The 12686-nt window shown below is 40.1% G+C and overlaps 1 protein-coding gene across 1 annotated transcript in view; it reads right to left on the bottom strand.

Annotated features, from left to right (window-relative positions):
- The window catches only part of LOC109870781 (collagen alpha-2(VI) chain), a 34434-nt gene extending 27605 nt beyond the window's left edge, over window positions 1-6829 (bottom strand). Inside the window, exons 1-2 of the mRNA XM_031805908.1 lie at window positions 6638-6829; window positions 718-937 (exon numbers count right to left, since the gene is read on the bottom strand). Coding sequence (XP_031661768.1) covers window positions 718-919 — 202 coding nt within the window. The 5' untranslated portion in view covers window positions 920-937; window positions 6638-6829. The remainder of the gene's footprint in view (window positions 1-717; window positions 938-6637) is intronic.
- Window positions 6830-12686: the final 5857 nt, after the last annotated feature.

Here is a 12686-nt window from a genome sequence, read left to right as displayed (position 1 = left end):
TATTTGTGTCAATGTAGCCATGTTATAAATTTAAGATAGGATAGGTCGTAGACAAGGCTTTAAAAGACTTACCATCACAGGGGGATGGTCACAGACAGGGCTCTAAAAGACTTACCATCACAGGGAGATGGTCACAGACAGGGCTCTAAAAGACTTACCATCACAGGGGGATGGTCACAGACAGGGCTCTAAAAGACTTACCATCACAGGGGGATGGTCACAGACAGGGCTCTAAAAGACTTACCATCACAGGGGGATGGTCACAGACAGGGCTTTAAAAGACTTACCATCACAGGGGGATGGTCACAGACAGGGCTCTAAAAGACTTACCATCACAGGGGGATGGTCACAGACAGGGCTCTAAAAAACTTACCATCACAGGGGGATGGTCACAGACAGGGCTCTAAAAGACTTACCATCACAGGGGGAGGGTCACAGACAGGGCTCTAAAATACTTACCATCACAGGGGGATGGTCACAGACAGGGCTTTAAAAGACTTACCATCACAGGGGGATGGTCACAGACAGGGCTCTAAAAGACTTACCATCACAGGGGGATGGTCACAGACAGGGCTCTAAAAGACTTACCATCACAGGGGGATGGTCACAGACAGGGCTCTAAAAGACTTACCATCACAGGGGGATGGTCACAGACAGGGCTCTAAAAGACTTACCATCACAGGGGGATGGTCACAGACAGGGCTCTAAAAGACTTACCATCACAGGGGGATGGAGGAGGGGGTGGAGGATGGACATCTTCGTGGGTCCAATTGCGTATGATGGTGATGATTTCTGTGTGAGTGTGAGTGTGGGGTCCTGGTCCTTCGTGACTTTTTGGATCATTATGTGGGTCTAGTCTTCCAGGCTGTTGTGAAAGGGTCGCTGCAAGGCAGCACATTAACACAGCCACTGGTTTCATAGCCGTGTTCCTCCAGGTCTGGAGAAGGAGATAAAAGAGAGGGAAGTTAGTTAAGACACAGATGTTTCTCATCTGACAGTAATGTTAAGACACAGATGTTTTTAATCTGACAGTAATGTTAAGACCGGTGTTTCTCATCTGACAGTAATGTTAAGACCGGTGTTTCTCATCTGACAGTAATGTTAAGACACAGATGTTTCTCATCTGACTGTAATGTTAAGACACAGATGTTTCTCATCTGACAGTAATGTTAAGACCGGTGTTTCTCATCTGACAGTAATGTTAAGACCGGTGTTTCTCATCTGACAGTAATGTTAAGACCGGTGTTTCTCATCTGACAGTAATGTTAAGACCGGTGTTTCTCATCTGACAGTAATGTTAAGACACAGATGTTTCTCATCTGACAGTAATGTTAAGACCGGTGTTTCTCATCTGACAGTAATGTTAAGACCGGTGTTTCTCATCTGACAGTAATGTTAAGACACAGATGTTTCTCATCTGACTGTAATGTTAAGACACAGATGTTTCTCATCTGACAGTAATGTTAAGACCGGTGTTTCTCATCTGACAGTAATGTTAAGACCGGTGTTTCTCATCTGACAGTAATGTTAAGACCGGTGTTTCTCATCTGACAGTAATGTTAAGACCGGTGTTTCTCATCTGACAGTAATGTTAAGACCGGTGTTTCTCATCTGACAGTAATGTTAAGACACAGATGTTTCTCATCTGACAGTAATGTTAAGACCGGTGTTTCTCATCTGACAGTAATGTTAAGACCGGTGTTTCTCATCTGACAGTAATGTTAAGACCGGTGTTTTTAATCTGACAGTAATGTTAAGACACAGATGTTTCTCATCTGACAGTAATGTTAAGACCGGTGTTTCTCATCTGACAGTAATGTTAAGACACAGATGTTTCCAAGAGTGTGCAAAGCTGTTAACACTTTTGTGGTTACTACATGATTCCATATGTGTTATTTCACAGTCTATATAACATAGTGTATAACATAGGACATAGTGTCTATAATACTGTTAAGGGTTCTTCTACATAGAAGATCATAGGAAATCCCAGGTCATAGTGTCTATAATACTGTAAGGGGTTCTTCTACATAGAAGATACTAGGAAATCCAAGGTCATAGTGTCTGTTGTGATGTCTTCACTATTACTCTACAATGTAGAAAATAGTAAAAATAAAGAAAAACCCTTTGCTATGAGATTCGAAATTAAGCTCAGGTGCAGTCTGATCATTCTTGAGATGTTTCGACAACTTGAATTGGAGTCCACCTGTGGTAAATTCAATTGATTGGACATGATTTGGAAAGGCACACACCTGTCTATATAAGTTCCCACAGTTGACAGTGCATGTCAGAGCAAAAACCAAGCCATGAGGTCGAAGGAATTGTCCATAGAGCTCTGAGACAGGATTGTGTCGAGGCACAGATCTGGGGAAGGGTATCAAAATATTTCTGCAGCATTGAAGGTCCCCAAGAACAAAGTGGCCTCCATCATTTTTAAATGGATGAAGTTTGGAACCACGAAGACTCTTCCTAGAGCTGTCTGCTCGACCAAACTGAGCAATCGGGGGAGAAGGGCCTTGGTCAGGGAGGTGACCAAGAACCTGATGGTCACTCTGACAGAGCTCCAGAGTTACTCTGTGGAGATGGGAGAACCTTTCAAAAGCACAACCATCTAATCAGGCCTTTATGGTAGAGTGGCCAGACGGAAGCCACTCCTCAGTAAAACGTACATGACATCCCGCTTGGAGTTTGCCAGAAGGCACCTAAAGGACTCTCAGACCATGAGAAACAAGATTATCTGGTCTGATAAAACCACACTGGACTCTTTCGCCTAATGCCAAACGCCACATCTGGAGGAGACCTGGCACCATCCCTACAGTGAAGCATGGTGGTGGTAGCATCATGCTGTGGGGATGTTTTTCAGCATCAGGGACTGGGAGACTAGTCAGGATCGAGGGAAAGATGAACGGAGTAAAGTACAGAGAGATCCTTGATGAAAACCTGCAGCAGAGCGCTCAGGACCTCAGATTGGGGCAAAGGTTCACCTTTCAACAGGACAACGACCCTAAGCACACAGCCAAGACAACTCCGGAGTGGCTTCGGGACTAGTCTCTGAATGTCTTTGAGTGGCCCAGCCAGAGCCCGGACTTGAACCCGATCGAACATCTCTGGAGAGCCCTGAAAATAGCTGTGCAGTGACACTCCCCATCCAACCTGACATAACTTGACTGGATCTGCAGAGAAGAATGGGAGAAACTCCCCAAATACAGGTGTGCCCAGCTTGTAGCGTCATACCCAAAAAGACTCGAGGCTGCAATTACTGCCTTACAGCGGCAGCGTAGCCTAGTGGTTAGAGTGTAGAGGCGGCAGGGTAGCCTAGTGGTTAGAGTGTAGAGGCTGCAGGGTAGCCTAGTGGTTAGAGTGTAGAGGCGGCAGGGTAGCCTAGTGGTTAGAGTGTAGAGGCGGCAGGGTAGCCTAGTAGTTAGAGCTTTGGACTAGTAACCGAAATGTTGCAAGATCGAATCCCCGAGCTGACAAGGTAAAAATCTGTCATTCTGCCCCTGAACAAGGCAGTTGACCCACTGTTCCCCTGAACAAGGCAGTTAACCCACTGTTCCCCTGAACAAGGCAGTTGACCCACTGTTCCCCTGAACAAGGCAGTTAACCCACTGTTCCCCTGAACAAGGCAGTTGACCCACTGTTCCCCTGAACAAGGCAGTTGACCCACTGTTCCCCTGAACAAGGCAGTTGACCCACTGTTCCCCTGAACAAGGCAGTTGACCCACTGTTCCCCTGAACAAGGCAGTTGACCCACTGTTCCCCTGAACAAGGCAGTTAACCCACTGTTCCCCGGTGGGCCGTCATTGTAAATAAGAATTTGTTCTTAACTGACTTGCCTAGTTAAATAAAGGTAAAAAACTGCCAAAGGAGTTTCAACTGAATAAAGGATTTGAATACTTGTGTAAATTTGCAAATAAAAAAAATAAAAAACTGTTTTTGCTTTGTCATTATGGGATATTATGTGTAGATTGATCGATTTAAAAAACTATTTTTAAATAAGGCTGTAACATAACAAAATGTGGAAAAAGTCAAAAAAACTTTCCAAATGCACTGTATGTTGAGACAGAATTGTTTTGGATACAAACTATTGTGACCCATCTATGAAAAGCTGAGACTCTCACAAACACGTACAGTACATGTCATTTTTGCTCTTTGACCCTCACAAGCCACCGTATAGTTGTTGGAAGGGGTTCTTCTACATAGATCATAGTAAATCCCAGGACATAGTGTCTATAATACTGTAAGGGGTTCTTCTACATAGATCATAGTAAATCCCAGGTCATAGTGTCTATAATACTGTAAGGGGTTCTTCTACATAGTAGACCATAGTATATCCCAGGTCATAGTGTTTATAATACTGTAAGGGGTTCTTCTACATAGATCATAGTATATCCCAGGTCATAGTGTCTATAATACTGTAAGGGGTTCTTCTACATAGTAGACCATAGTATATCCCAGGTCATAGTGTCTATAATACTGTAAGGGGTTCTTCTACATAGTAGACCATAGTATATCCCAGGTCATAGTGTCTATAATACTGTAATAAGATCACATAGTTGCTGTCACAAACTCCAAACTCCACACAGTTATCACTGACTAGTTAGATATTTATTTCCCACTCAGCAAACAATTTCTGTACTTACAACATTCTTATAAATTCATGATCAGGTTTTTGCTTGAAGGACCATGTTTTTATTATTGATATTTGTCAATAAAACTCATGAATGAGTTTAGGGTTAACGCAACTGTTTATGTCAAATGATTTGTGTTCTACTTGTAGCCCTGGTCGGGTTTAAGGGTTAGGGCAGAGTTAAGATATAGGTTAAGATTAGGGTTAGGATTATGGTTAAGATAAGGATTAAGGTTAGGGTAGGGGAAGAAGCTAAAATAAGGGTTAAGATTAGGGGTAGGGTAGGGTTTAGATAAGGGTTAAGATTAGGATTAAGGTTAGGGGTAGGGTAGGGTTTAGATAAGGGTTAAGATTAGGATTAAGTTTAGGGGTAGGGTAGGGTTTAGATAAGGGTTAAGATTAGGATTAAGTTTAGGGGTAGGGTAGGGTTTAGATAAGGGTTAAAATTAGGATTAAGGTTAGGGGTAGGGTAGGGTTAAGATACAGGTTAAGATTAGGATTAAGGTTAGGGGTATTGTAGGGTTAAGATACAGGTTAAGATTAGGATTAAGTTTAGGGGTAGGGTAGGGTTTAGATAAGGGTTAAGATTAGGATTAAGGTTAGGGGTAGGGTAGGGTTAAGATACAGGTTAAGATTAGGATTAAGGTTAGGGGTAGGGTAGGGTTTAGATAAGGGTTAAGATTAGGATTAAGTTTAGGGGTAGGGTAGAGTTAAGATACAGGTTAAGATTAGGATTAAGGTTAGGGGTAGGGTAGGGTTAAGATATAGGTTAAGATTGTGGTTAGTGGATAATTAGTTGAAATGTTGGAATCTATGGACTCTCCTATAGACACCCTGGTTCGAATCCAGGCTGTATCACAACCGGCCGTGATTGGGAGTCCCATAGGGCGGCACACAATTGGCCCAGTATCATCCGGGTTTGTCTGGGGTAGGCCATTATTGTAAATAAAAATGTGTTCTTAACTAACTTTCCTAGTTAAGTAAAGGTAATATATATACAATATATATATATATATATTAAAGCATCTAAAAAAACATCTATTTGGGACTATCCAAATAAAGTGTTACCGAGATGACGGGATGACAGAGAACTGACACCCGGAGTCTAAACAGGAGAGCACTATGGCTTTGTCCCAAACCCTATTCCCTATACAGTGCACTACTTTAGACCAGGACCCATAGGACTCTATGGAACAGGGTGCCATTTGGGATGTATAAATAGTTCCCTCCAGTTTTGACCAATGATGCATTTGTATACTGTACATGTTTTAGACTCAGTGTACACTGTACACTAGTAGTGTACTATCTCGTCAAAAGTAGTGCATTATATAGGAAGTAGGGTGTCATTTGGGACACAGATATGAGGAAAGGACATTTCTCCAAACAGATAACCACTGTCAAAGCTAACTATTCTGTACATTAAACATGACATCTTTACAACTGTACAATTGTTATGACATAGTTAGAGACTTGTTGTGTAGCCTAACAACAAACATTCAATACTGTAGAATCTGCAGTAGCATCTGTTTTAAAGACAGAACCCTAACTGAGATGTACATTACCTTGAGAAGTAGGTTAGTTACTTAATCACTCTAGTATCACATTATTGTTGATTGATCAATTAATTCAGTATACCTGGGAAATCATCTTTAAGTTGTATGACCAATAAGTGAGCCTACTTCTTCTAAGTGCATGCCAATGTATGGCTGTAGTTACTCAATTAATTGAATGTGCTCTACATCAAAGTGATCGTCCACAACATGTTATTTATGCTAGATGCTTTTATCCTACGTGACGAATAGCCATGCGTGCATACACGCCTCAATGTTAAGTTTAAATCAACATACAGTACTTTCCGTAAACACTGATAAGTCACGTTGGAATAGACTTTCTGAATGTGACGGCAGCAACGGTAACAAACATTAAGAGCCTTCCACACAATTCACAAAACTTGATCATGAAAATCCATAAAACCGTTCAAATAATATAATATAATAATATAATACTCACCCCAAGTAATCGCCAAAGACCCAAAAGCAAAGACCCAAAAGCAAAGACCCAAAAGCACACAAGTGGATTTACATGGAATTCCACCTAAGACGAACCCGAGGACAACCTAGCACCAAAGAATCCTACTGTATCTGCAAACACACACAGCTTATATATCTGGGGTCAGATATCTTCCATCTGGGTATTCTGACGGGTCTGGGCTGTGGTCAACAGTCTAGGAGGCAGAGGATGAGATTAAAATAGCTGAGATGAGATCATGAACTGGGCTGTGCTGAAGTCTGTGCTGTACTCATGGGCAGGGCTAGGAGCATAGAGATGCTTTAATGCTGTAACGAAAGAGGACCAAAGAGCAGCGTGGTACGTATTCATAATAACTTTAATAAAGATGAATACTGAACAAAAACAACTAACCGACAAACGAACAGTTCTGTAAGGTGCAACAAAAACACTATACAGAAAATGACTACCCACAACCCATAGTAGGAAAACAGGCTGCCTAAGTATGGCTCTCAATCAGAGACAACGATTGCCAGCTGCCTCTGATTGGGAACCATACCAGGTCAAACACATAGAAATAGAAAACATAGAACACAAAATATAGAATGCCCACCCCAACTCACGCCCTGACCAAACTAAAACAGAGACATAAAAAAGGAACTAAGGTCAGGATGTGACTGTAGAATTCCATTCATTTCTACTGTGGAGTGGCTTAAAGCCTCTCACTGGCCAACACTTAGCAACAGCAATCTAGGGTTAATATGTGTAACCGATGGCTAGCTAGTTAGTGGTGGTAAGCGCTAATAGCGTTTCAATCGGTGACGTCACTCGCTCTGAGACCTTGAAGTAGTTGTTCACCTTGCTCTGCAAGGGCCGCGGCTTTTGTGGAGCGATGGGTAACGATACTTCGTGGGGAGGCAGTTGTTGATGTGTGCAGAGGGTCCCTGGTTCGAGCCTGGGTTGGTGCGAGGAGAGGGACGGAAGCTTAACTGTTACATATCACAACATCATTGGTCACAACAGGTCTAAATATATGTGTCATTACAATATTATGACATGGTTATGACCGTGTCATGACATGTTTATGACGCTAGGTGTAAAATAAAGTGTTAACGTACAAATGGTACATTATGTTAACCCTGCTACGAACGTCATAAAAACAGGCTTATTTGGAAAATGTGGAACACTGTGGGAAAGTTCTGCGTAACTTCTTAAAGAACAACATGTGAATACCAGACAACTCCCTGTAACTCATGTCTCTAATAATCCTCAGTATGATCTGACCGAGAGCATTGCTGCAATCTAACAAATCTTTTGAGAAATTCTACAGAATCAGTTATTGGTTTGCTGGGAAGTCACAGTGGTTTATTAAATTCTGTGGTACGGAGTTAGGAGGCTCAGGCTGGATATGTAATATCCCCTATGTAATATCTCCTATGTAATAATCCCTATGTAATATCTCCTATGTAATAATCCCTATGTAATAATCCCTATATAATATATCCTATATAATATCCCCTATATAATATCTCCTATGTAATATCCCCTATGTAATAATCCCTATATAATAATCCCTATGTAATAATCCCTATGTAATAATCACTATGTAATATCCCCTATGTAATATCCCCTATGTAATAATCCCTATGTAATATCCCCTATGTAATATCCCCTATGTAATATCCCCTATGTAATATCCCCTATGTAATATCTCCTATGTAATAATCCCTATGTAATAATCCCTATGTAATATCCCCTATGTAATATCTCCTATGTAATATCCCCTATGCAATAATCCCTTATAATATCCCCTATATAATATCCCCTATGCAATAGTCCCTTTATAATATCCCCTATATAATATCCCCTATATAATATCTCCTATGTAATATCCCCTATGTAATAATCCCTATGTAATATCCCCTATGTAATATCCCCTATGTAATATCCCCTATGTAATATCTCCTATGTAATAATCCCTATGTAATAATCCCTATGTAATATCCCCTATGTAATATCTCCTATGTAATATCCCCTATGTAATAATCCCTATGTAATATCCCCTATGTAATATCTCCTATGTAATATCCCCTATGTAATAATCCCTATGTAATATCCCCTATGTAATATCTCCTATGTAATATCCCTATGTAATATCTCCTATGTAATAATCCCTATGTAATATCCCCTATGTAATAATCCCAATGTAATATCCCCTATGTAATATCCCCTATGTAATATCCCCTATGTAATATCTCCTATGTAATAATCCCTATGTAATAATCCCTATGTAATATCCCCTATGTAATATCTCCTATGTAATATCCCCTATGTAATAATCCCTATGTAATATCCCCTATGTAATATCTCCTATGTAATATCCCCTATGCAATAATCCCTTATAATATCCCCTATATAATATCCCCTATGCAATAGTCCCTTTATAATATCCCCTATATAATATCCCCTATATGATATCTCCTATGTAATATCCCCTATGTAATATCCCCTATGTAATATCTCCTATGTAATATCCCCTATGTAATATCCCCTATGTAATATCCCCTATATAATATCTCCTATGTAATATCCCCTATGTAATATCCCCTATGTAATATCCCCTATGTAATAATCCCTATGTAATATCTCCTATGTAATAATCCCTATGTAATATCTCCTATGTAATAATCCCTATGTAATATCTCCTATGTAATAATCCCTATGTAATATCTCCTATGTAATAATCCCTATGTAATATCCCCTATGTAATAATCCCTATGTAATATCTCCTATGTAATAATCCCTATGTAATATCTCCTATGTAATAATCCCTATGTAATATCCCCTATGTAATATCCCCTATGTAATAATCCCTATATAATATCCCCTATATAATATCCCCTATGTAATAGTCCCTATGTAATAATCCCTATGTAATAATCCCTATATAATATCCCCTATGTAATATCCCCTATGTAATAATCCCTATGTAATAATCCCTATATAATATCCCCTATGTAATAATCCCTATATAATATCCCCTATGTAATATCCCCTATGTAATAATCCCTATGTAATATCTCCTATGTAATAATCCCTATGTAATAATCCCTATGTAATAATCCCTATGTAATAATCCCTATATAATATCCCCTATGTAATAATCCCTATGTAATAATCCCTATATAATATCCCCTATGTAATATCCCCTATATAATATCCCCTATGTAATAATCCCTATGTAATAATCCCTATGTAATAATCCCCTATATAATATCCCCTATGTAATAATCCCTATGTAATAATCCCTATATAATATCCCCTATGTAATATCCCCTATGTAATAATCCCTATGTAATAATCCCTATGTAATAATCCCTATATAATATCCCCTATATAATATCCCCTATGTAATAATCCCTATGTAATAATCCCTATATAATATCCCCTATGTAATATCCCCTATGTAATATCCCCTATGTAATAATCCCTATGTAATATCTCCTATGTAATATCCCCTATGTAATATCCCCTATGTAATATCCCCTATGTAATATCCCCTATGTAATATCCCCTATGTAATATCCCCTATGTAATAATCCCTATGTAATATCTCCTATGTAATATCCCCTATGCAATAATCCCTATATAATATCCCCTATGTAATATCCCCTATGTCATATCCCCTATGTAATAATCCCTATGTAATATCTCCTATGTAATATCCCCTATGCAATAATCCCTTATAATATCCCCTATATAATATCCCCTATGCAATAGTCCCTTTATAATATCCCCTATATAATATCCCCTATGTAATATCCCCTATGTAATAATCCCTATGTAATAATCCCTATATAATATCCCCTATGTAATAATCCCTATATAATATCCCCTATGTAATATCCCCTATGTAATAATCCCTATGTAATATCCCCTATGTAATAATCCCTTTATAATATCCCCTATATAATATCCCCTATATAATATCCCCTATGTAATATTCCCTATGTAATAATCCCTATGTAATATCCAGCGTGAGAAGTGAGATGGACAGAGAGATGTATATCAGGGTTACAGAGAAGAGATAGTTTGTGGATATTGATGTAAAAGAAGTGTCTGATTTGTGTAAGCTTCACCCAAACACAATGCACTTTGGAATTGCTGTCTTGCTCTGCTTTGAAGAGAAGCTAACTGAGTGTTGTCTTTGGCTTATTCTCAACGTCAACAGCCACTCTGCTATTTCTCCCTTTGGTTTTCCCTGATGTCAACAACACTGCAGTATCCTGTCACAGAGGTTTTCTACAGACACAGCTTCATATCAACATCCTGTCAGTCACAGAGGTATGCTACAGACACAGCTTCATATCAACATCCTGTCACAGAGGTTTGCTACAGACACAGCTTCATATCAACATCCTGTCACAGAGGTTTGCTACAGACACAGCTTCATATCAACATCCTGTCACAGAGGTTTTCTACAGACACAGCTTCATATCAACATCCTGTCAGTCACAGAGGTTTGCTACAGACACAGCTTCATATCAACATCCTGTCACAGAGGTTTGCTACAGACACAGCTTCATATCAACATCCTGTCACAGAGGTTTGCTACAGACACAGCTTCATATCAACATCCTGTCAGTCACAGAGGTATGCTACAGACACAGCTTCATATCAACATCCTGTCACAGAGGTTTGCTACAGACACAGCTTCATATCAACATCCTGTCACAGAGGTTTTCTACAGACACAGCTTCATATCAACATCCTGTCACAGAGGTATGCTACAGACACAGCTTCATATCAACATCCTGTCACAGAGGTATGCTACAGACACAGCTTCATATCAACATCCTGTCACAGAGGTATGCTACAGACACAGCTTCATATCAACATCCTGTCACAGAGGTATGCTACAGACACAGCTTCATATCAACATCCTGTCAGTCACAGAGGTATGCTACAGACACAGCTTCATATCAACATCCTGTCAGTCACAGAGGTTTGCTACAGACACAGGTTCATATCAACATCCTGTCAGTCACAGAGGTATGCTACAGACACAGCTTCATATCAACATCCTGTCACAGAGGTATGCTACAGACACAGCTTCATATCAACATCCTGTCACAGAGGTATGCTACAGACACAGCTTCATATCAACATCCTGTCACAGAGGTTTGCTACAGACACAGCTTCATATCAACATCCTGTCAGTCACAGAGGTATGCTACAGACACAGCTTCATATCAACATCCTGTCAGTCACAGAGGTTTGCTACAGACACAGCTTCATATCAACATCCTGTCAGTCACAGAGGTATGCTACAGACACAGCTTCATATCAACATCCTGTCACAGAGGTTTGCTACAGACACAGCTTCATATCAACATCCTGTCACAGAGGTTTGCTACAGACACAGCTTCATATCAACATCCTGTCACAGAGGTTTGCTACAGACACAGCTTCATATCAACATCCTGTCACGGAGGTATTCTACAGACACAGCTTCATATCAACATCCTGTCACAGAGGTTTGCTACAGACACAGCTTCATATCAACATCCTGTCAGTCACAGAGGTATGCTACAGACACAGCTTCATATCAACATCCTGTCACAGAGGTATGCTACAGACACAGCTTCATATCAACATCCTGTCACAGAGGTATTCTACAGACACAGCTTCATATCAACATCCTGTCACAGAGGTTTGCTACAGACACAGCTTCATATCAACATCCTGTCAGTCACAGAGGTATACAGACACAGCTTCATATCAACATCCTGTCACAGAGTATGCTTCAGACTGGCCTTTATAAACTCAGCAAAATAAATGGTCCCATTTTCAGGACCCTGTCTTTCAAAGATAATTCGTAAAAATCCAAATAACTTCACAGATCTTCATTGTCCTCGCAGTGGCAGACCACGTGTAATAACACCTGCACAATATTGGCACATCCGAACATCACACCTGCGGGACAGGTACAGGATGGCAACAACAACTGCCCGAGTTACACCAGGAACGAACAATCCCTCAATCAGTGCTC

Source organism: Oncorhynchus kisutch, linkage group LG26, assembly GCF_002021735.2.
Source record: "Oncorhynchus kisutch isolate 150728-3 linkage group LG26, Okis_V2, whole genome shotgun sequence".
NCBI classification, from domain to species: domain Eukaryota; kingdom Metazoa; phylum Chordata; class Actinopteri; order Salmoniformes; family Salmonidae; genus Oncorhynchus; species Oncorhynchus kisutch.
Note: the sequence above shows the minus strand (reverse complement) of the source record. Positions and strands in the feature narration are given on the sequence as shown.